Source organism: Drosophila suzukii, chromosome 2L, assembly GCF_043229965.1.
Source record: "Drosophila suzukii chromosome 2L, CBGP_Dsuzu_IsoJpt1.0, whole genome shotgun sequence".
Lineage (NCBI taxonomy): Eukaryota > Metazoa > Arthropoda > Insecta > Diptera > Drosophilidae > Drosophila > Drosophila suzukii.
The window spans coordinates 8136434-8161344 of record NC_092080.1 but is presented as its reverse complement, the minus strand read 5'-3'; the positions used below and the strand labels follow the sequence as shown (position 1 = coordinate 8161344).

At 36.4% G+C, this 24911-nt stretch overlaps 4 protein-coding genes and 1 pseudogene across 5 annotated transcripts; 3 read left to right on the top strand and 2 right to left on the bottom strand.

Moving 5' to 3' along the window:
* The first annotated feature begins 2147 nt into the window (after positions 1 to 2147).
* Positions 2148 to 4960, top strand: LOC139352585 (uncharacterized). Of its 2 annotated transcripts, none has more exons than XM_070995250.1 (5): positions 2148 to 2354; positions 3315 to 3436; positions 3493 to 3786; positions 4119 to 4277; positions 4474 to 4960. In XM_070995250.1, exons 1-3 carry the CDS (start codon positions 2261 to 2263, stop codon positions 3592 to 3594), a joined length of 318 nt encoding a protein of 105 aa, XP_070851351.1. In that variant the 5' UTR covers positions 2148 to 2260; the 3' UTR covers positions 3595 to 3786; positions 4119 to 4277; positions 4474 to 4960. The 2 variants fall into 2 exon arrangements, with proteins under 2 accessions (XP_070851351.1, XP_070851354.1); XM_070995253.1 differs by having other exon boundaries at positions 2153 to 2354; positions 3293 to 3436.
* A 6759-nt stretch (positions 4961 to 11719) lies between these two features.
* Positions 11720 to 13054, bottom strand: LOC108010173 (odorant receptor 22a-like; annotated as a pseudogene).
* Positions 13055 to 14632: 1578 nt separating this feature from the next.
* Positions 14633 to 16214, bottom strand: LOC108019602 (odorant receptor 22a-like). The gene is made up of 4 exons (XM_017087461.4): positions 16070 to 16214; positions 15351 to 15989; positions 14913 to 15270; positions 14633 to 14856 (listed from the first exon to the last, which is right to left on the bottom strand). Exons 1-4 carry the CDS (start codon positions 16195 to 16197, stop codon positions 14788 to 14790), a joined length of 1194 nt encoding a protein of 397 aa, XP_016942950.3. The 5' UTR covers positions 16198 to 16214; the 3' UTR covers positions 14633 to 14787.
* Positions 16215 to 18081: 1867 nt separating this feature from the next.
* halo lies at positions 18082 to 18632 on the top strand. The gene has a single exon (XM_017079077.4). The coding sequence runs from the start codon at positions 18147 to 18149 to the stop codon at positions 18474 to 18476; it is 330 nt and encodes a 109-aa protein (XP_016934566.3). The 5' UTR covers positions 18082 to 18146; the 3' UTR covers positions 18477 to 18632.
* A 211-nt stretch (positions 18633 to 18843) lies between these two features.
* Positions 18844 to 19478, top strand: LOC108009996 (uncharacterized). The gene has a single exon (XM_017074818.3). It carries the CDS (start codon positions 18861 to 18863, stop codon positions 19446 to 19448), a length of 588 nt encoding a protein of 195 aa, XP_016930307.3. The 5' UTR covers positions 18844 to 18860; the 3' UTR covers positions 19449 to 19478.
* The last annotated feature ends 5433 nt before the right edge of the window (positions 19479 to 24911 follow it).

Below are 24911 nucleotides of genomic sequence, written 5' to 3'. Positions count from 1 at the left end.
GTTTTTCAATCACGACTTCACCTGGTCTTGGGCCAGGTCCTCTGGCTCTTCTCCATTTTACTTACAAAATGCAACAGAGAAAGAAATTCGAAATAGCAAAACAAATAAAAAGGAATCGAGGGATTTTTGTAATAAAGAAATTGAACGAAGGGCGCGCAATATTTCTAATGGACCAAGGCAAGCTGAGTCCTTCGATTGGAAAATGTTCAAAGGATATGAGGTGTCAACTGATGAGCTTTCCCTTGGCTCTCTTTCTTCGCTTGGACAGTTGTCTCTTTCACTTTTCCCTATTTGCTGTTTGCTGTCAATGCTGCCAGGTGAAAATTAGAAGAAGCCGACAAAGATTCTTAAGGGAAATGTATACTGAGGAGATACAATATCTTCAAAGGGAAATCTTATTTGTTGCAGTTCATCTGACACATTTCCTTTGGTTTAAAGTGTTGTAAAAGGAAAAGGTTTTTGGTTTATTTTATAGCAAACAAAATATAAACAGTCTTATAAATATTGTAAAGTAGAAAGATTTCTATATCTCAGTAACTTGAATGTCTTGCGTAATAAGGTAATTCCTCCTCAATCTCTTACATTATTTTCTCGTTTATTGTGACCATTCAATGAACTGACCCTTGGGGTAAATTGCAGACACCTGTCCTTATCACTTGCCCATTCACTTACTCGTGAATCCTTATTTTTATAATCAGCATTAGGCATTTGAACGGACGAATAAAGAACCCCACAACAAAGGACACAAAGGTATCCGCTCATTTGTGGCAATAAGCAAGACAATAAAACATTATGAAGCCGATAAGAAACTGGGGAACGGAACAAAGCGGAACGAAACGGAAGTTGGGGGTTTGGGGATTCCCCCGGTTTGCGGTTTTCCTTCCGTTCCGCCCTGTCATCGAGCTGCTTAGCACCCTAATGCGATTATTAAGTGCCAAGTGCGCTGGTGTCGTGTAAAATTCATTATATTAGCCCCACTGCCACTTGCCACACCCTCCACTTCCGGTTAACCTTCCTGCTGACAGTTCGTTGGTCCTGTTCCCATTCCACAATTCCCCATTTTCCCGCCACTGCCCATTTCCACGTTCCAGCGTTCACTCGCTCATGCATTACGCGTACTCAATATCCTGCCTGCTCTGAAACGAAATGCGGCCGGTGACTGTGGCGCAATAAATTAGGGGCGCAAATAAATCATCCATTTTAATGTGACAGTTCCGACAAACGTTGCCCCCAAAACAGCCCTGGATGCTGCTTCCCAAGCTGCCGTCTCAATTGGTTTGGTCTGCTGGTCCTCCTCTTTTAGAGCTGTCAGTTCGAGATGGCCACGTGACTAGGTTATGGGCTACGTATTCATCCTCCCCATATAATTTGACCAAAATCGTAAATTTTACTATTTTCTTTTCCATATATGGTCACTCTAGAACACATTGAGATATTTGTAAAAGTCGGCTATCGGGTAGGTGTTCATAACCTTCAAATAAACCAGCAGTTAAGAGACTGATTTCTCAATATATAAAGGTTTCTGACGATGTTAAATTGCTTTAAGGAATAGTTTAGCTTCTCAAGATCATATTATGTTTTATATAACTACACTCAGGGAAAAACGCCGCGCTAAAAAGAAGTACAAACAGCCTTGACTTAAGAACGATTTAATGCTGAACTTTTTGAGAACGTTCGTACTGAAAAATTCTTAAATTGAGTACAATTTGGATTCAAATAAGATCAAGCAGAAAAAATTCTTAAATGAAGTACAGAAGTATTCAAATTAAGACTTATAATATTTAGTTCAAGACCGAATAGAACTTAATAATAGCACAAACATTGCTTGGCAAGTTTATTTGAAAAAAAAAATTAAGTTCTGGTTAAAAAATTTGGGACAGGTAATAACTGGAAACATCCTTATATACTTGCAATTAATTTAATAAGGTAAAAATATTAATTTTTCTCAAAGGGTGTAAAAATCTTCTTCTTCGATAAAGGGTACGATTAGACTATAAAATTATTTGATTTAAAAAAAGTTACATACATTTATGGCTAGCATTTTGAAATGCCAATTTAAAAAGATTTTTTTTCATTTTAATGAATGTTAAATTTTAATCGGCTGACCGTAGCTTTTGGATTTCTTGACGTTCTCGCCGTTCTTTCTAAAATCTTGAAACGGTCACACTTGTCTTATAAGCGTCTCAATTGACTTAAGCGTTTTCGCGGCACTGTGAATAAAATTGAAGTGAACATACAACATACATAAGTGAAACCAAAAATGATCAAAATGGCTGAAGAAGAACGTGGAGAGGATCCTCTATATAAACTTTTAAAAAAAATGGAAATTGAGGAAGTGCATACATTTCTAACAGGTAAGAAAAGCACGCGCTTTTTGGTGCAATTGTAATATTAATATATAGCGGTAAAACATTGTGTGTGTGTATATACACATGTGTGTGCGTGTGTACTTTTTGCGATTCAGAAACGCATTCCTGCCCTATTTGCTTTATAAATTATAAAATATGTCTTAACTTTAAATATGTATATAAAATGTACATAAATACGTTTGTAATAAGCGGTAATAACATTTCCAGAATCTCAGAAATTCTGTAATGGGTTCTTTCACAAATAACTGTAAGCACGTGTTTCACGCGTAAAAAGAGCATACGTACAAACAAGTGTACATACATATATATAATTTTGCCGATATTCGGCGACATTCCGTTTACATAAAAAATAGGAATAGAAACGCCGACTAGTGGCGTACTGGTCAGCACAGTTATCAAATTTCGTGGAATTACATTTTTTCTTGAAAAAGGTCCGGGTGTGTTTCTATTCCTATTTTTTATGTAAACGGAATGTCGCCGAATATCGGCAAAATTATATATATGTACACTTGTTTGTACGTATGCTCTTTTTACGCGTGAAACACGTGCTTACAGTTATTTGTGAAAGAACCCATTACAGAATTTCTGAGATTCTGGAAATGTTATTACCGCTTATTACAAACGTATTTATGTACATTTTATATACATATTTAAAGTTAAGACATATTTTATAATTTATAAAGCAAATAGGGCAGGAATGCGTTTCTGAATCGCAAAAAGTACACACGCACACAAATATGTATATACACACACACACAATGTTTTACAGCTATGTATGAATATTATGTATTACCATTCCGTATCTTTAGCTTAGTTGAGACGCCAGCTAATAATATGTGTATGTTCATAAACTTTAACTCCCTTGTCAATATCATCAATTAAACCTATATTTTTACTTTACTTACATATTTACATAAATTTAGATATTTATGCGCATCAACTTAGCTGCAAAAGTAAACATCGAGCAGCTAAAATACATGAACGCCGATGACATTAAGGAGGCAGTGCCTCCATTAGGTCTGCGCATAGAGTTTAGACAAAAACTCTTCAGATGGAAGGAGTCTGAGGTACGTTATTAGCCAAATAGTTCAAGAATAGGGTTTAAAGTATTTTTAATTTGCAGGGTGGAGATGAAGACCAAATTGCGCCACTACCCTCTTTTGTCAAGCCAGACATCAAGGCTCCCCTAAAGTTCATTTTGAATATGTTTGCACTCCTTACTTAATGAGTCTCAAAAGGGCATGAAGATTTTGGAACACGAAGAGACTCATCTTTATCTTCCCCAAATGCTTCGGGACGAACTTATTTCTGTTATAATAGAAGAGGCCATGCTCGAAAACATTACATTAGCGTTCCAGATTTCCAAACCTTGCTAGAGGAAATATGTTTTGTTCTCCCAAGCCAGATAAACGTTAAGGTAAAAACATAATGCTATAAATAATTTGATTTGCTTTTCTTATTTAGAATTTAATTTTAAAAAAATATATATTTATTTTTATACCCTTGCAGAGGGTATAATAGAGGTTTCAGACCCCATAAAGTATATATTCTTGATCAGCATCACTAGACGAGTCGATCTAGCCATGTCCGCCTGTCCGTCCGCTTCTAGCAACAATCCTTAAAAATTTAACATTGTGTTACTAACATTGATTATTTCTTATAACTGCAAAAGTATACAAACTTCGGCTTGCCGAAGTTAACTTTTTTTCTTGTCTTTAACATTTTAAAAATATATTTTTGTTTTTCAAGATTGATATTGATTTCGACCTTATGTATCCTGGAAAAGGTTTTCATTTGCTTTCAAAGTAGCAAGAATTTCGGCAAAAAAAATGTGTTATTACGAAGACAACATCATTAATGAACATTGCAAAGCCCAACTCTTGCTTGTTAAAAACTGCACCAACATAGGTAAGCTTAACATTTCTTGTTATTTAATAACTAAGCATAGAAAAGTTTGAATTTATTTTGTGATTCACTGTTTTTATACTAATACTGTTTTTATACTAATACTAATCATATTTATACCCGCTTTTTTGACAAAGCGAATACTATACCTTTTATTTGTATTATAAATATATAATAATAAACTATTCTAATATAACAGATGCCCAGGACTTCATAATCGCCACATTGCTGAATGCTGTTTTGCCCTCATCAGCCCCCTTCAAGAATGAAGATGGAAAATGTACAAGAAAGGCTACAATACTGGACGCGCAGGAGAGTTTCGTGCTGAGACTAGTAACTATTAATGACTTAGATATTCAATTGGACCGAGTCATAAACAAGTATTACAGTTCGGGTCTTAAATTACAACCTATTATTATTGTAGTTGGTCTTTTCGATTGTGAGATCAACGAATTTTAATTTAATTTATACAATAAACAATAGAAAATCGTATCTTAAATTTAAGTATATATAGAAACAATAAACATGTGAAATAAAATTTAAGCCAAAACAACAGCTTCTTAAGCGTATATAGAAAATGTAAAATAAAAATGTAAAATAAAATGAATATCAAAACAATAGCTTCTTAAGCGTATGTATCAACTGTAAAGTAAACATGTACAATAAAATGTAAACCAAAACAATAACTTCCTAAGCGTATAAATGTTTCTGAAATTGAGTTTTACCATACCTTGTTTTAAGAATGGGGGATCCGGTATTAAGAACTAACAGTTCTTAGGTCTGGCATGATGTGATCTTAATATAATAATTATTCCTGCTTAACTTAAAATGTATATTGTCTTAATTTAAAAATGAAATATTCTTGAACTTAGTATTTTTACTCTAGCTTCAAGAGTATAATTTACTGGGTTTAGTAATTGTTTGTGCTTAAATCAAGCCTAAAATTTTCTTAATTTATTAATAAATCGCACTTATTTCAAGTATATATATGTCTAGACTTAAGAATACTTTATTATTGTTTTGAGAAAGCTCCATACTTGATTTTAATCCTCAGCGTTCTTGAGTCGTACTGAAACCAAGAATTTGCGGACTTGAAAATTCGTGCTTGAAAGAAGTATTTTGTTCTTTGGTTCTGTATTTTCCATGCTTGGCGAAGTTTTGACACCGAAAATACTAGGTTCAAGCACGAAATACTTGATTTTTTTTCTGAGTGTAAAAACTCTGGAACTGGAGGTATTATAACTCCGACAGTCCTTAACAGGACATTGAGAAATTGACCCTTAGTATGTTAGACTTTAATTGGGAAGACAGCAGTCACAGTAATGTTCTAAGCATATTTTAAATGGAAAAATCAAAAATATAATACTCTTTGGTTAGCTTTAATTTTGTGCATAAATAAAAAAGCCACCCTCAAAAAATATGGCAATAGTAGTAAGAACAAACGGACTTCTAAGGATCGGATTGGTAAACGTACAAGGTAGTGTATAGGTCACTATTTTCCCGTTCAAAACTTTTTCGCACGCGTTCATCTCTGTTGGGTTATCTTTAGACCCCACTACCCTCTATCCCCCAGTTTATTCCCCCCCTCTCCCAGTCGATTCCCCTATTTGTGAGCCATATTTTGCGGGTTCATTTTCAGGCGTGCCTTCAGCTTTTCTTTCGGCTCGGTTTCCATTGTTTGCACATTGTTTGACTGGCATTTGGACGCCTTCTCCTCCTGTGTTGTTGCCACTAAGTACTTGCCTAACTGCGGCACTTAATATTTTTGAATTGCTGCGCGTATGCGAGATGTTTGTGTGTTTCTCTTCGTGGCCGAGAATGAGAATGAGGTCGTGGGGTCGGGATACAGGAAATGCCACCATTAGCTGATACTGAAAGAAAATTTGTTGGACAAAATGTGACCAACTGTGCGTATGATTAATAGGCACTGATTAGGACTTAGGTAATTTGGAAAACGAACCGTGGAGTGTTGGGCCATACAAAGGAGTGGAAAAATCCTTTTTTGCATTCCTCTACTCCTTCCCCCCACAAAATTAAACAGAAATTTATTGCACAACATTTCCTGTACGAATGCAGCGTAATTTTCGGCTTGGGAAATGGGGGAAATTGCGCACATGTCGCCATACAAAATCCATCCAAATTCGGAACCCGAAAAACACACAAACCCAGCTTGGGTAATGAACATTTATGGGGCAATTTCCTTAGCTGCGAACGCACACAAAACAGCCAAAGGGAGGACAAAATAGGAAGGACTCGAGGACAGTTGACAAACCCACTGGAGGACAAGGCCTCCTCTGCACCCACTCCCACCGTCTTGGCCACCAACTTTTTCTGCTCCACTTATGCCCAAACTAATTAAGTGCAGGAAAAAGTTGCCACTGCCTTCCCGTTTGCCAACTGCCGAGTTGCACTGTCTCCTTCGCAGCTGGGATATTGTGTGCCACGATATTGCCAAATGCAGCGATGGCAAAGGATATTCGTCCCTGCAGAGATGCGATAAAAAAAATCCATTAAATCCAAAAACTCATTCTTGAATTTTCTTTCATTAAAAATAGGTTATTAGATTGATTTGAAATCCCTCACATATATTTATAGTTATGACTTCAAGCAATAGTGAATAAATCATTTAATTTGTAACATTTTTTCATCCTGGAATTTGACAATAATATTTAAAATATTTTTTATGCAAAATAACTGTTTTTAAAATATTTTTAATTAGTTTTTATATCTGTATTCAAACTTAATTATTAAAAAATTCGAATATCTAAGTCCACATTTTTTTATAAAATATTTTGTTTAGTTTTTCTTTGCTAAAATAATAAAAAAAAAATTTTATTTTACATATAGAATATTATTTATTTTTAAAATCTCTCCTTTCGTACCGGAAATAAATAACGAATGCATCACCGGAAATTCTTCGCCCGCCAGCGCAGCGCGTTTGACAACTTATAACATTTTTGGACACTCGCGCGTCTGGAGAAGGAAAGAAGGGGAAGTAAAGTAGTGGAATCGCGGCATTAAGGACATTCTTCTTATTCTCATTCCCATCGTCCTTTGCTTTAGCCTTTATGCATTTCCGTTGCCTGGCCAAATATTAAGCAGCCGCTCCACTTTCCCGCTGATAGCACATTCGAGCGTCATAATAACGAAGATAAATGTTGCAAAAGTTTGCTTACAACACGCCCCAGGACGAAAAGAAGGACCCATCTCCCATTTCGCCTGCAGCTGCGATTTCTCGTTGCATTGTGTGTAGTTGCATACTTTTCGGCTGCCGTCTCTCGTGAATATTTTGCCAAAGACAAAAGGCACTGTGCGTAAAACAAAAGTTGGAGCGATTTTTCCAGCTAGAACTTTACGGATGTGGTGTATTGTAGGGCATTGGACCAGTGGGAATGCTTTGGCTAAAAGGAACAAGTTGACGTCAGTTGAATGCTTAGGACTCGGGAGGCCATTACAAAGGGATATCGTTGTCTTCTAAATGAACCGAAAATATCACAAACATTTAAACATGAAAATAAATGGGACTTGCACTGAGAGAAAAAGTAGGTTGTATTATTAAGAAATTATATTCTTATGAAAAAGAAATCCAACTGAATACCATAAAGTAATAATTGGTTTTGTTAAAATATACAGAGTTGTTGCTTAAAAGTATGCTATGATATATTTTCGGGCCAAAAGAGAACAGGATAAATAGCGAAAATATTTTTGCAGCATACTCTTAGACTTTTAATGGTCTTAAATTGTTTAGAGAACTGTTATTAAATAATGATATAAACAATAACGATTCTGTTACACTTTGCCTTCCTTCTAACTAATTTATTCAGATCATCCAACTCCATAAAAGCAATTAATATTTATAATTGTATCAAAATCCAGAACGTATTAGCTATGCACAATTTTGACATGGCTTTGATCCCACCGACTAATGCCAGCTTTCTGCAAACTTTGTATACAATTTTTGAAGTTTAATGAGAATTTGGTAAAATAACAAGAAAGGCAACTGCAACTGCAACGGCGACAGGGCAACAACAACCATCGACGACGACAGCAGCGACGACAGTTTACACTGATGCTCGTTAGTTCTACGCCAAAAACTTTGCCTTTACCCAGGGCTTGGAAAACGCCCCCATGAATCCCCCTTCTTGATTCTGGCCAACTGCAATTCACAAATTTCTGTATGGCCAAGGGAACAGGGAAAAGTACTATCGAAGCCGGGCCAGCAGCTTTGTTAGATTTGTTGTCCTGCCATGTCCATGTCGGACCCGTTCTCGTTCACTTGATTTATGTCCGATGCGTCTGGCGAATGTTTTGGGACATCCCCGATCCCGTCCCTATATACCCATACCCATTCCCGATCCACTCCCACAATTCCCGGGGCTGCAGCCTTCGTTCTTGGCTTTAATTAAAAAACTAAAATAGATGAGTGGCCGGGTAATTTGTCTAGATTGAGGCGCTCAAAAGCAATTTGATTACTACTTCTAACAAGCTATAAATTATGGCACAGAACTAAATTAGAGGTCCTTGAGTAATGATATAAAGTGGTTAGCGCTTTTGTTTTTAAGAAATAATTGCATTTGATAAACCAAAATAGAGTGGAATAGCTTTTTAAAATCAATCTTGGTCTTTTTTATTTTGGAAAGAATTTAATGGTATATTTATAAATGTATAATCCTAAAGAAAAATCAATACAGCATATAATAAACTTTTCAGTTAAAAGAAATTTATAATTAGCCCATTCCTAATACTTGCTTATATCCCATAAAATTAGCCATTTCTTCCTAAGCTTATTAAGTGTGCTCTCCCTAATATCCGATAAGGCGGAAGCATCTAAAATACTTTTCTTTAAATAGGCTTTTCTTACTTATAAATAAAAGTAGCCAGCCAAGTTGATGGCACATTTTTGTGCCACATACTTGTGGCTCGAATTTTCACCCACAGATGAAGGGGCATAAAGTAGCTCTATAAAAATAACTCACAGATGCTTTCAATAAGATGGGAAGGGGCCAAGAGGGAGACATTGCATGCCCCACATGCCTCACATGGCGCACATTCACTCAGACATAACGAACAAAAGAAAAGCCAAAAGGTTAAAGGAAGCGACTGGAGCTGGGTTAAGAAAATAGCTCATACGCAGCGTGTGCCGCATGCCTCAAATGCCACAAATACTGCTTGAATAAAGGAGCAGGACTTGTCTTGACTTGGACTCGGCAAAGAGGTGCAAAGTCAGAGAACGAGGATCCCACAGTCATGACTTCCTTTGGCAGCCAGCTGCCATGACTGGGCCACTTTCTGACTATCCACTCGCTTGTTTTTATATTTATAAGTTAAACGATATTTATCGGTTGAGAGGGAGAATAAAAATAACTTTGTTTTATGGGAAAAGAAATCCGTGAGACATATGAAGAATTTACCACTTATTAATTAAAAACGGAGGCTAAAGTAAGTTAAGCCAAAATGCAAGTCACTTGAAAATGGGTACTGATGGATTTCCATTCAACCAAGGATTTGTATTCAATATGTATTTATTAAAAATTCTACAGAAAAATAATATAATATATATTTAATGGATTTTTTTTATTCAAAGTAAACCTATACTTTCAATTCCTCAACCTTGCATACTAGAACACATCCTTCCTATTACCTGCCCGAATTGTAATGATATTCCTATGAAAGAAATTATTGAATATTTTATACGAGTTCCTCGAAATACATTTAAAGGCTGTAGATCAAAGAAAACACACGAGGCAGGCAGAATCCTTAAGCAGGAGGTCGCAATGCGACCCCGAGGCCACACTAAACACTTGATTTGAATATGCGCACCTGATGTCGGCTACCTGGCTACCTCTGCCACTGCTGATTGAGTTTACCTGGTTTCTGAGGGGTTGAGAACTACATATGTACATAGTCTCGAACTGGCTTCAATCGAACTGCCTGGAATAGGGAGAAGATGGCGATGATGTCGATGCGGTTTTTTGGCTTCGCGGCACTACAGGCCAAAATCCATCATCGGGCTCCTCGAATGCAAACGATGTTCGATGTTGTGCACATATATAGGGCTTGTTGCTGATGCTCCTCCTGCAGTTGGCTGAAACCACAAATTGCAATTAGCGTCAGCAGTACACCCCATTGACCTCGACTGGAGCAGCTAACCCGGCATTTGATTGATGATGAACGCTAATTTATAAGCTTTTTTTTGGGATTCCGACCTTGGAAGGTTTAGTCGAAATATGGCATCCAAAAATTGCATAACGCAGGATGTCTAATGCCCAGTGACATTAGTCTAATGATGGATTTAAGCAGCTTGCAGTTTTTGAACTACTCAAATAAGAAAGGCTTTTCCAAAATCACAAGATGGTGTCTAAAAGTATGCAACATATCTGGCATTCGAATTTAAGATTGGTTTGGATTTTTTAATATAGGAAGTTCAAATTATTTTTTATTAATAAATAAAAGAATATGTCTATATCAGAATAAAATTCAGCGCAATTATGTAATCTAAAGTTCCTTTACTGCTTGGGATTCTCAAATACAGGAATTATTAATTAGTTAACACAATTACATTCAAGGTGTGTTAAAGATTATACTCGTAAACTGTATAAATTGAACAAGGCTCAAAGGGAATTTCAAAAGGAAAGTGAAAGTGAAATCTGCAATGGAGGGTGTGCGAAAAAGGACATGAATGTCCTGTGCGAGTGTGTGCGTGACCATTTCCGTGTGTTTGTGTGAGTGCAATAAAGCAGCTCGTAAATTTCTCCTGCAGTTGACCCATCTCACTGCCATCTACCCATCTCCCTCTTTCACACCATTGTATACATTTTCTTAGTTACATTTTTTATTCGCGCTGCACAATTTTTCCGCGCTCCTCGTCCTTGTTATTGTGTTTTTTGCTGCTTTTATATGTTTCGGGTGTTCTGCTTCGTTTCTTTGGTTATAACGCAAATCCCTTTGTTGCCCCCGCCCCCCAGACCACGCCCCTTTTCGGCCCAGCCCGCATCCGCATCCGCATCCTTTTTTCGAACAATAGCTGTGAAATAATCACTTGCCTGTTTGCACTTTATTAAGTGGACAGCGGCGGGAAAGAGACAGCACGCCCCAGGCGCCATCCTGTGCGAGGGAGATAGTTGCAGTAGATTTACTGACCCAACTTTAAATCGCGCTTTATTGTCGAGCTTTTGGAACGGAGTAAATTAATGCGGGATGCGATAGAGCTCTTATTTTTAGCGTTTCGAGATTTAAGAATTGTAATGCAAGATTGTATCATTATAAAGGATTATCTATCTTGATGGAATTACTTTTGAAATCAACCCACTTAACTTTACACCAAGTCCACTCAAAAAGTTCTCATCATCCCGCAGTCTAATAATCGAATGGCGGTTTATTTTTTTTAGATTCAGATTTTATTTGCTAATGCAAATATCAAATACAAATTTAAGAGCAAGGTTTGAAAACTGAGCATAAATTCACACTTAGAACACCATTGCATTTCCTAATGAACGTTTTTAGAATTAAATTTAGATTCTCTCGTTTAATTGAAACTGCTCGGCCAAATTAAATTGCTTGATGATCGTGACCACAGAAAAAACATATTTCAACATCTTAAATAAAGCACTTAATTAAAATATATATATAAATTAAAATTGTTGAAACCCACAGCCAGATTTGTTTGCTCGCAAATCGGGAAAACACCACCTGCCGTGCGGATAATGGGCTGCTGCAGATTATGAAGGAAGTAAACCAAAGTGGACTTGTAGCGACGGATAGCAGCCATCCAGTTTGATTGAAATAGACAGTCAGCGAGGTCCTGGCAATCATCTATAATCATATTGCACAGAAAGCGACTCCGGTGCAAAATGTTGAGAGGAACATCAAGTTGATCATCAAGAAACCCAGTACTGTTCCGATCAAAAGGAACTGCACTAAAATGGTGCCTGAAAAGACGGGTCTCAAAGCGTTGACATATTTAAAGAAAGGAACAGTCTTACAATATTAAGATTAATTTCAAAACACAAACTTCAAAAGTAAAATCCAAATATAATCGAAATAAGGTAGTTATATCGTACTCCAATATCAAACGATGATCCCGTATGCACTTAGTTAGGTCCTTCAAGTACTCATCATCATCTTTTCCCGGCTTCGATCTGAGATTTCTCAGTCGATTTTTAAGAAGGTTATGGATATGCATGGATACCAAAGGACAGACATCCGTGCACAGATCACAGATGCTAGAGGTAAAGAATTGCTCATCGGAGTCGATCAGGGGAAAATACATTCGACAGGCATGGCGTCCCTTCAGCGGAAAATACGGAAAGTTCATGACCACAAAGCTGGAGTAAAATATGTGTTACATGATATCAAGAAAGTTTCCAAAAGCCACATAACGATGAACTATGGACCTCTCCTCATCCCAAATGCATCTCTTGTCCAGCAAATCCAATATTCTCTTCCTGCCTTTTCTTGTAGCCAATCATGGTGAAAGCGCACTTAAAGGAACTTCCATACATGTTAACCCCGATTTCAAGGGAAGTGAGGAACTCGCCAGCCGAAAAGCTCTTGAACCGCTGAATGTACTTCGATGGTCATTGAAATTGGCAGAAGGATGAACATCAAAACAACCATAAAAGTTGCCCACATATCTCCATCTTTAGAGAAAAAGTATTATAATATGTAAACTATTAATGTTCCTAAAAGTATGCAACGAAAAAAACGAAATCTCGCAAAGTGAATTTAACGGCGACCCCTTCGACACCTTTTTAAATAATTTCAAAACACTTGAGATTTTTGCAATAAATAAATAAAATAATAAATAAAAACGTCCCGCGATTGAACACGCTCGTTCAATGTTTTTTCTTTGATGTACCGAAACACTTTGCTTTACATCTTGTCCGTGGAGTATTTTCTGGAGTATCTAGCTAGTCAGAAAAAAAAGGCTTTTATAGGGAACCTGTCTGTTGTGGTTGTCTCAGATGACTTGACGCTTTATGAAAGTTTTAAAAGAATTATCGGTATAAATTTTGTATTGCCCCGCAAAACCCACAAAGCATTTAATAATTCACAACCTTGATTCCAGTATGCCGTTTTCCCATCATGCAGAAGTCGATTTCATACTCCTCGATTTACTTTTCATCGGAATGCAATTATGATATACAGTGTTCCCGAGAAACCGAAAAACATTTCTTCCATCGTTCAACGAGCAGGACATTAACATGCCATTAACCAAGTGAAACATTACCAAAGTCGACAATAATTTGCTTGTATCGCTTTATTGTCCCATGTCGAACCGAAAGCCCCTCGTTTACTGACCACTATCATTGCCTTTTCGTCTGTCATTGCGTTGACCATTGGCGGTGTTAATCAACGCCACCGCTATGGAATGCATCCGAAAAATGATTGCCGCCAAACACATTATCTGTATTATTAATGACCTGCTGGCCACAGTTTGCACTCTTCAAAAAGATTGCGTTAAAATTTTTAAATATTATTTCTAGGAGTTTTTTTTATTAAGTGTAAAATAAATCATATGAAACACGAAACGAACTTATTTTTTAATAACCATACCCAAATCTAGGATTCAATAAATCGATTTTTAATAAGTTATCTGTATTTTCAAAAGATAATTTCTTTTGAAATATATAACATGGAAATACGTTAATCCATATAGGCTTTTAAAACCGCTTACAAAGGTATTTAAAAGTAAACCACGATCTATTTTGAATACGTAGAAACGAATCATATTTGACACAGCATACTTTCTGACACCTTTACAAGAAATGAAATAATCCTTTTAATTTTGTAGGACCTTTATTAAAATCCTCAGTTGTATATCCTACTTGCAAATGTAAAAATAAAAAAATTTTAAAATAATATATTAAAATGGGAACGAATTTTATAAAATTTTTTTCTTCGTGTGTTGGGTGTCCTGTGCATTGGCATCATTGTTGATTGAGTTGGTCGATAGAACCGCTGGGGCTTCCCCTCATCCAAACGGATCTCTTTGGAGCTCCCTGCACAGCACATTGCATTCTCATTATAGCCTTGCTTTTCGGGTGTTTAATTAATTGAAAGCATTTTTGCCAGCGCTTTGCGGCCATTTCCCCTTTTGCCAATTTCACGGCGAGCGTGAAGCGTCGACCGTAATAATATTGACTCATTGACGTTGAGGACAGACATCCAGATACATATGCACACAAAAGGACCTCCGCACACAGGCGAATTAAATGCATTCGCAGGAGACAAACCGTCGGTGTGCCCTAGAATCTTTTGTCAGTTTTGTTAATTAATCGGAATATTTAAAATTTTTTCCGGATGCTGATGAAGCGACGGGGCTTAAACTTTATTCACAGCCTGAATTGTATAATTAATCTTGGAAAGAATGGCAATCTTTTTGTCTTGAGGTAAATGATATTGCTATTTATTAGTTTTGCGTAGTTCTACAAAGTACGTACACATTTTTATTAGTACCATTGTAATGCATAGTTCATTTCGTTACAAGATTATATCGATTTGAAATGTTTGCCTATTTAAACTTTTCGGCTAAGTTGAATTGCTTTATAATAGTAACGACAGAAAACGCCAGCTTAACCATCTTAAAGAAGCCAATGAGTTAAAATAAATTCCTAAGAAAATTCAGATTCAACTTACAGATAAGTTTGTTTGCATGCAAATCGGGAAAACTCCACCTGCCGTGAGGATAATGGGTTGCTGTAGATTGTGAAGGAAATAAACCAAAGTGGATTTGTAGCGACGGCTGGCAGACGTCCAATTTGATTGAAATAGACTGTCAGAGAGGTCCTGGCAATCATCGATAATCATGTTGCAGAGGTAGCAGAAGGGAAATGTCTCCATGCAAACGTCGAACATAAAGAGGCAAGTTCCGAGCCCGGTCCAAAATGATAGGAAAAACATTACGTTGATCATCGAGAGACCCAAGACCACGCCAATCAGCAGGAACTGCACGAAAATGACTCCCGAAAAGACGGGTCGCAGAGTGTTGACATAGCTAAAAGTTGAGGTCCATTAATAATAAATGTAATCGTACCATCTTTAGAAGTATCGAAGCTATAAAAACCACCAGCTTACTCCAATATCAAATGATGATCCTGGATGCACTTGGCCAGTTCCTCCAAGTCCTCATCGTCTTCTTTCCCCGGATCCGATCGAAGACGCAACACCCGTTTTTGGAGCAGGAGGATGTGACACCGAGCCATTAACATACTGACCGTGGGACACACATCCGAGCACTGAGCCATGGTCACCACGTAGAGCATTAGCAAAAATTCCGCTACACTGGATATCAGGAAATGTTCATCCGACTTGAGCAGCGGAATGAACATGCGCCAAGCATGATGACCTATCAGCAAAAAACCTATAAAGTTTGTGATCACAAAGACCCAGTAACACGTGTGGTACACGACGTAGCTAAAGTTTCCTAGGGCCACATAGCGATGCACCAGTGATTTCTCCTCATCCCGAAGGCATCTTTTGTCCAGGCGATCCAGTATCAGTTTTGCTTTACGCACTTTCCTCTGACCAAGCAAGGTGTAGGTGTTCTTAAAGGAGCATCCATACATATTAACCCCGATCTCAAGAGAACTGAGGAACTCGCCAGCCGAGAAACTCTTGAAACGACGAACATATTCCACGACAATCGATATCGGCACCAAGATAAAGCATACCATGGTTGTGAGAACGCAAAATACCTTGTAAGCCGCTGCCCATCTTTAAATGTAAAGAATAATTATATTTACTTAATGTGGAGATTATTTATATTTACTCAATTTTTTATAGATATTATTTACCTTTTTTCATAGGGTTCTGTCCATCCCAAGGTCCACATGACCCTCTCCAGGTAAATAAAAGCATCGCGCGATTGAACATGTTCGTTTAAAGGCTTTTCCTTGATGAGCGGAAAAAATTTGGATAACATTTTTGCGATGTTACTTCTGGAGTATTAAGTTATTCCGGTGAAAAGGTCTTTTATAGGGCACAAGTTGGTTGTGGATTTCTCACATGACTTGGCGATTTTTTCCTCTAAACTATTGACATATATTGACAATAACTTGAGGCATATACGCAGATTTATATGTTCATATAAAGTATATATACAAATTAAAAAAAAAATTTCCTATCCTCGTTTAAATTTATAAAATTAACGCAAACCGAAATTTTGTATGGGTACCTTAAAAATATAAAGGTGCAAAGGGTTTTATGTTTGATTATTTTTGTCTCATCATAGGGTATTTGTATGTATTTTTCTTATCTAGAGGGTATATTTTTGTCACATCCCTTAACACTTATAATATTAAAACTTTTTTATAACTAACAAACTTGCTTCACAATTTGTAAATTATTAACCTGGGGAAAAATGGTCTGACCTCAAAAGTCCTGTTGAAATTAAATATCCATAGCTGGTGAAAGACTAACTAAACACACAACATTGGTTTATTATAATTATATTCAGCGTACACGGATAAAGTCTCATTAGTTTTTGGTCATTTTGAGACCGTCTAAATTATGACATCAGCAAACCAAACCACAGAATATGGTACGAAAACCCCGAAATATATAAATTATAAATAATATTCTCCATTTTAATTAGCTGGCTGCTCGGTAACATAATTTGCAATTCAGAATGCGGCATTGGCATTTGCGTAATTGAAATTTTCTGACTAATTAAAAGGCAACATTTGTTGTTATATGTTCGACTAATTTACAACATATTCGAGCGTAAAAACGAGGCCTATAAAATAAAATAAATTTGATAACAGTGCTCTGATGACAAATGTAGTGATACTCATAAATAGAGCTTTTAATTTGGCTAGTATAAAAAAGGAAAGCAAAGCGATTTATTAAGAATATAAAATTTAATGCCACATAATTATAATGAATAGCATCGCCATACTTAAATCGTTAAAATTTACCATTAACGCTTTACCTTAATCAAGTATATAATTTTATTTGATTATCTTGCAACCAGAGAAATATCTTGCATTCAATTTTTTGCAATGCTTTTAATTTCGCGTAAGTTGAACTAATTAAATGAATGAAAGTGGAATTCTATATAATATTTTTTGAGGCAAACCTTTGACCGGTCCTCACATGGCATCGCAGATTTCAGCTGTCGTCAATCCTTTGAGTGAATGCAATTTATTTTAATTGCGATGGCAGGCGGCAGGACACGGCTCAAACGAACGTAAAGGAAAACAATTTTAAATGACCGTAAAATTACGCCAAAAACGAGTGGAATGAATGGTGAAAAAATAAAATATTTCCTTCTATTTATTTTACGGCCTGTACCGCTCTCGTTTTCTAGGTCAAGCTCTCTTTAAATTTTCAACACCGACCATAAACCAAAATTCAATAGAACTATAACTTCTCCTTCTTAAGCAGGTCCTATTTTAAAATTGTATTCTAAGTCTTAATCCTTTAAGTCTAATAATCTACAAATTTTTGTGTCTTACAGTTTATACTTAAAGATTTTTTTAAATAGTATCAGTTTTAGAAAAACATCAACGGAAAACTCTCGATTTCTTGTGACACCTTTAGCGAAGTTCGACTGTACGTTAGCTAAATGAAATATTTTTTGCAAGATGAGGAAATCCTAATCGCGTGCTCAAAAGAAAACGTCACTTGCAGCTGTCCCAGCAGGTAGCTAAATTTTCTAGCGCCAGCTGCTGTTTTCTTCGGGGATTTCCCCAGAAAATATGCCAGTGGCGGAATTTCTTAGATTCTATTATAAACAGGAGCAGGTAGCAGAACGTCGTGGTATAAAAACCAGGAACCCCTGACCTTATGCAGCACTGCACTCTGGACACTCAAAGCGAACAGATCTTTCCGCAGCACTCATATCTTTAAACCTCTGTCAAAATCTACATAATGGCTGAACTACTTTTTCCACAACTGGAGCGTCCTTTGCCGACACTGCCATCACTGCATTATACTCTATTTGCCTACAGGGAGGAATTAAGACGTCGCGATGCTCCATTCATGAAGATGTCCACTATAAAACTGCATCTTACGGACAATCTGATCCTGCAGACGATCAAGAATATCCGGCAGTACGATACCATGGAGATCATGAATCTCAACGAGGAGATCAACTTCAAGCGGCGGTTGACCAAGCAAATGAGAAAGGTGCGCAAACTGGAGAAACTCGGCCTCAACATCGATCCCCGGAAACTGAATGAAGGTTGTCAATGGCACTAAAGACTGATTTAATGGATCTTAAGACTCCAAACACTCTACTTAAATTCTGCCGTATATCATACAAATCCTTAACTATCCTTACATACTCTGAGCATGTGAAATTAGATTGTAAGCAAAGTCTCTTCAAGTTTCTAAAACTCCATAAGCCGAACTACTAATTCTGTCAATTTTTTGAAGAAATAAAATAATCAAAAATGATTGTGTTATTTTATTGCAAAAGATCTTGGGAAAATTTTAATTAAAATATTGCGGTCAAAAATCTTCTTTAAAATAATAATATAACTGCGAGGACCTAAAAACCACCACAAAAATTTGGGAGACAGATATCACAATAATATTATTAAATCAAAGTTACCCTTGAGAAAATTTCCAAAAAAAGAAACAATGTCTAAATTTTTGTACTTTCTAATTTTACCAATAGCAATATTGGTTTGCAGAGCCCGTTCAAAAACATTTTCATCGGAACAATCAGTCAACTTAACTGCAGTTACATATTGGAGTATAAAACAAAGGTCCCTCGATGATTGCACACCAGGAAAAGTTTATCAGCTGACACCAGAAAATTTCTACGATATCACTGCAAAAGGGACATTCTTCGTAAAATTTTATGAACCGGATTGCATGGGCTGTGAAGATTTTGAGAGTACGTGGAAAGACTTAGCCAAATCATTCAAATCTAAACGAAGCGTTTGTTTTGCTGAATTAAACTGTGAAGATGCCAAAGTAATATGCAACGAATATGAGTTACGCTATGAACCAAATTTAATATGGCTTGAAAACGGTGACGAAGTGCGCCAATATAATGGTGATTTAACTTTCGAGCGAGTGAGCAACTTTGTTAAAGAAATGAACAAGTTAAATGCTTCTAAAAACTCTTCACCGGAACGTACTCATCCAATATCAGTTTCTAACTACTTAAAACTTTTTGGATGGTTAGTTTTTGTTAGAAGTGTGTCTATAAATTTTGACTAAATTTCTGTTAAATAAAAAATAGCTTTAAAATTTAAAAACCGTTTTTGTTTTCGATTCTCCTGTTGCCTTCAATTTTATTATTTCAGTGCGCCCTTTCTAATTATTTGGAAGAACTTTTGTCAACCAAATGCACAATTTATGCAGGCAGAACACACATGAGGGTGGTTAAAACCGGAAAACCAAAAACAAGAGCGCATCTGTTGGGTTCTGTGGTGGCCATAAAAAGTTTCTGCAACGGCAGCAACGAACCACATGAAAAATGCCTGCAAAAGCGTAGATTGTATTCTCAGCAGTAAGTTGCACTTATACCCTTTGGTCGTTAAATTCAGGGAATCACCATCGAAAGTCAAATCTTGTTGACTTTTTGTGTCAAGTCTTAAGAGTTTCAAGCGAACTACTTAAAATTCTATAAATATGTAGGCTTTAAAGGGCTTTAATTTTGGATGTTTTGGTTACAATATTCCATAAATAATTCTTCAAATTTGGTATTTACCCTTGGTAGATCTTTGCTTCGCAAGCCAAATAGGGTTTTATTAGCCACGTTTTTTGTTGTAAATATATTAAAATATATTCTTTTTATCACCCAATGTTAAAAAGTATAATACCAGGAAACAAAAAGTCGAATCAACTAGCTAGAAGTCGTACTACCATTTTTTAACCGAAAGAGAAGTTGTAAGCATGCAAATGGGTGTATGTTATGTGGGTGTGTCTCAGTAATTTAGTGCGCCATTTAAAATGTCGGTCCTTCGGGTGTGGTTTAGTGTCTTTAACGGGGAGAAAGGATCCGAAGGCAAAGTGTGTTAACTTGGAAAACAATGATATGTGGGTGCATTTGGTACTTGCAAGGAATGTTTCTGCCTTTTCTGGGAATAGGCAATTTTTAATTAAAGGCGCAGTTCTTATGTGAAATATGTGTTTCTTAAAACCTATATTATCAACTAATGATTTTTAAAATAAATTGTAAGAAAGCTTCCACTTGTAGACTAAATTGAAGTGTAAAGGAAATCTAAGCTGACATTCAATAGACTTCGCAGACATATAAAAGAAAAATCCGAACCGAAGAGCAGCGCGCCGTTGTGTATTTTGATACTCTTGAGAGGAATTTTTCTTAGAAATTGCAATTCAAGTACCAGTGACGAAACAACAAATAAGTAACAAGAAAATAGAAGGCAAACGCCAAGGAATGCACTAAAAAAATGGAAACGGAAGACAGGCAAAGAAAATATTAATCCGAAGCGGCACCGAACAGAACAAAAAAGTTTTCCCCGTCCGCCAGAAGTTTTCCTCTTCCCGGGGGAAAGTTTTTATTTTCTGGCTCGAAAGTTTCGGTTGCCACTCGAGCAAAATAGCTCAATGGCAGGAATGCAACTCTGTGCGAGTGTCAAAGTGCAGACGCTGCTGACAGTCACTCACAGAAGTACACCCACACATGAGGCCTGGCTTGAGGCACTGTGGTTTTTAGCAGTTAAGTACCGAGCAAAGTTTTGCATCCGACTTGGGTTGTTATTTACTTAGAAATAACAAACGAGAGGAAATGTAACAATTTCGGCGAGCCATATAAAATGGTTTAAAGGATTTTTATTGATATAAAAAGTTTTATAGCCTAATGGAATATTATGTGTCCTTTTTTTGCAATGTTTTTTTATGCTCTTAAAATAATTGAAAATATTTAAAAATATGATGAGTAAATAAATAAAAATATCTATATAGTTCTTATTATCTAGCATTTGGTTTTTAGCGTATTATTTAGCGTATTCCTAACATCTAACGAAACATGATTTCAAAACTAGCTTCATTTCTTTCATCTCAACTTATAAGTATGTAAAAACTTTCAAACAAATTTAGAATACACCTGATCTGACCGAAAGCTTTTCATCCGGTCTTCATCAAACACATAAAATTCCGGCCACATACCATTCCTGCTACCATGGCCATTTAATCCCAAACCACTGTGGGGAACCATCCACAAAATCGCAAAATATTTTGTCCTACAGACAAAGGAATCCCGAGGAAAGGAGACGATGAACCGGCAAGATAGGGCCAAGCCCAAGCTCAAAAAGAGCAAAAATTCCAGTCAATCCAGAGCGTACTCCTCTTCCAAGTTGGCCCACTAAAACCCACTTGAAATATGCACAAAAGAAATGGAGTGAAGTGTAACGAAACTAGTCGTGACACAATTTCCTATGCAAATTACACAAGTCATCGGGAAAATATCAAATATCCCGGCCAAATGAATATGGTCAATTCATAAAATTCCATCGCCAATAACATTATCAGCTCGTAAAAGTGGGCACCCAAAAATACTGGAAAATATAAAAAGTTACACCCTTCTAACATTACATTTCGGGAAAAATGTCCCACACACACGTAAAATGGAGACATGTACCATTTTGGCAACAGATAAATGAGGCACTCGGGATGGGGATGTGGTTCAAACTCAACTCGTAATATGTGTTGGCCAAAACGAGCATAAAACGAAGCCCGATACAATCCCAATTGAATCAATTGAATTGAATCGCCAACCAAAGGTTTGAGTTTATCGATGTGCGGGAAGCGAAAAAAGGGGAAATGGTTTACTTTTTGTAGTACCTAGCCATAGAAAATGTTGACGCTCCTCGCGATTGGTAAACGATGATTGGATGTTTAATTTCATAAATTTCTAAAAATAATAAATGTAGTTGTAACTTAGCTTAAAGGTATTATATTATGTACTATTTTTAATAAAATACTATTACATTACTTTCCTTATATCCCTTAAATTTTGTGTTTATCTACCAATTGTTTGTTTCGATTAAAATGTTACTTTAGTGATGCACTTGTTTTAATTCTCTCCTCTGAAATATAGGATATTCCACCTATAGTGACACTTAATTTGACTAAGACTTTTGTGTTTCTTTTTTTTTAGGAGCAACCCTTTTTTGTTAAACCCCAAAACGTAGCCACGAACATGGAGAAAAATAAAAAGAAAATTGATGTTCTCAACTGTTGAAGAGGAAAGCGGGTACGAGTGTCACATGGAGTAGATTCCCCAATTTTAGTGGCCGCTGTTGCTTCACCAATTTGCCCAATGATGCAATGCGGTAGCTGGAAATTTATGATTCAATACTGAATGTCTGCAAAAATTTTAGGGCACTACCAACTGAACCCTCCTCCTGTAAGCCAATCGGTATAGTTTTGCGAACTGTTTGAATCACATCTTAACTTTTACTGGTATTTACCATACAGACAACAAGAAGTTGATAAACGAACTGAAAAGTAGCCAAACTTTTGCAATGTAAGTGAAGTGAATCAACTCGAAAAGAAACGCCTGAGCATTGAGCAGAAAACAGTTAAAGATGTGTTTTGTTATCGGTATCTAAATTCTTGTAAGCCCAACAAATGCTCTCCCAATATCCGCGAAAAGGTTGCCAAGTTCACATAACTTATTGATTTGTTGGCATTGTACACTTAATGCGTATGCCAGTCAGATTTTCCCGGATGTACTTAACATAACATATCTATGACGCCATCAAAGTTCCTTCCTTTTGTGGGGCAAAGAAATAAACGAAAATGATTAACAGACATGAAAAATCACTTAGGAAGTCAGACATATGGTATCTCTTCCCCCATTCCACATATCATACTGTACAGGAAGTGGTGCTTTCATGATATTTCGTGATATTTATATATAAATTCAACATTTAAGGTGCCGCACCATTTTTTTAGTGTGCTTTAGAATACCGATAACTCAATTTATTTACCAAAAATATTTCCACAAAAAGCAATTTCAATGAAATGTGATTACTACAACTCCGTTAATATCATAATATCGTTCACATATCATACTGTACAGGAAGTGGTGCTTTCATGATATTATTATTTATATATAAATTCAACATTTAAGGTGCCGCACCATTTTTTGTAGTGTGCATTAGAATACCTATAACTCAATTTATTTACCAAAAATATTTCTACAAAAAGCAATTTCAATGAAATGTGATAACTACAACTCCGTTAATTAATGAGAAATGTTTCGTTTTCGAAATGTTTCAACTTTGGAATACTTGCATCCCATATCGGTATCAGCATGTGTAACTTTCAGGGCGAAACTAAAAAAGTGCAGAGGGCATAGGGCATGGGGCATGGGGGCCTGGGAAATGGGTTCAAATCATGACGTACAACAAGTTGCCACAACTTTTCATTACAAAAGCCAGAAGCAGCAGCCGCAGTCTGTTCACATTACTGTGCCATGAGAAAAGCAGAAGGCGCCTGGGAAATGGGAAATGGAAAAGCGAAGCAGGAGCAGGTCCTGAAAGGAATAGGACTCCTAGCTGATGGCCCGGAACGAGGCTTTGATGCTTCAGGCCACATGTAGCTGCAAAACAGGAATAGCTGCAACCGAACTCAGTTGAAAACTAATGAACTACTCGTTCTGGTTTGCTGCTCACACAAAAACTAAACAAGACCGAAAAACTAACACTAAAATAAATATGGAAAAATCATGAAAAACGTTGACAAAATGGCAAAAAGTTGGCACTCCTTCTCATTGCCAGTGTCTCTGCGTTCAGCGCCATAAATTTCATATGTAAATATGAGAAATATAAAATTAAATGCCTGAGCAAAGGGGGTAAAGATGTGGCAAAATGGGCTCCCCAACTTGCCTGGGCCCTTTTCAATGGCATAAAACATTCGGCATTAAGTGCCAGAAGTGAAGGTAAGTCATGTGAAATCATGTTGTTTGCAGCCTTAAGTGTCGACTTTAATTAAAGAAAATATGAATGATGTTTGCATTTAAACAAGTCCTCCAATAAGCTTTTTATGGCTTAGGTAAGGCAAAAAATATTCGTAAAATCATGAAGCCGTTGATATAATTCAGTTTCTATTCCTTAAAATCTTATTCAAGCTATGTCATCAAAAATGTATCTTTAAAGAAAATTTGAATAATGTTTGCATAAAACAAGTCCTCAAATAAAATGTTCATGGGTTAGATAAGGTAGAATATATTAGTAATATCATAAACACTTTGGAAAAAAAAAAAAATTTTTTAAATTGTAAACCATTACAAAATCTTTATAATGTTTAGATTTTTGCTACATTGGCGACAGTGGTACTTCTTGATTACTAAACTATTCTATGAATCACAGAAAAGATTATAAAATAATATCATCCCGTTTTACTTTTCTATGTCCTTTATGTGCGTCGTTTACAGGATTTCACTACTTGATTATTAGATGTTATATTATTTGGTTTTGTTTCAAACAAGCATTCAGTGAGCTCTCGACAGATTTGGCTTGCTTTAGTTGAGTGCACTTGAGGGCAGAGTCTGTGGTCCACCTCTCAGCCCCCATTCACTTCTATTCACCATTAACTTCAGAAAGTACTCGGTATATCCCATTCAAAACAAAAAAAAAATTGAAAACAAAAATAAATAAAAAAAAAGAAAACGTTCTCGTCCATTCATGCTCATTATCCTGTAGATTATTC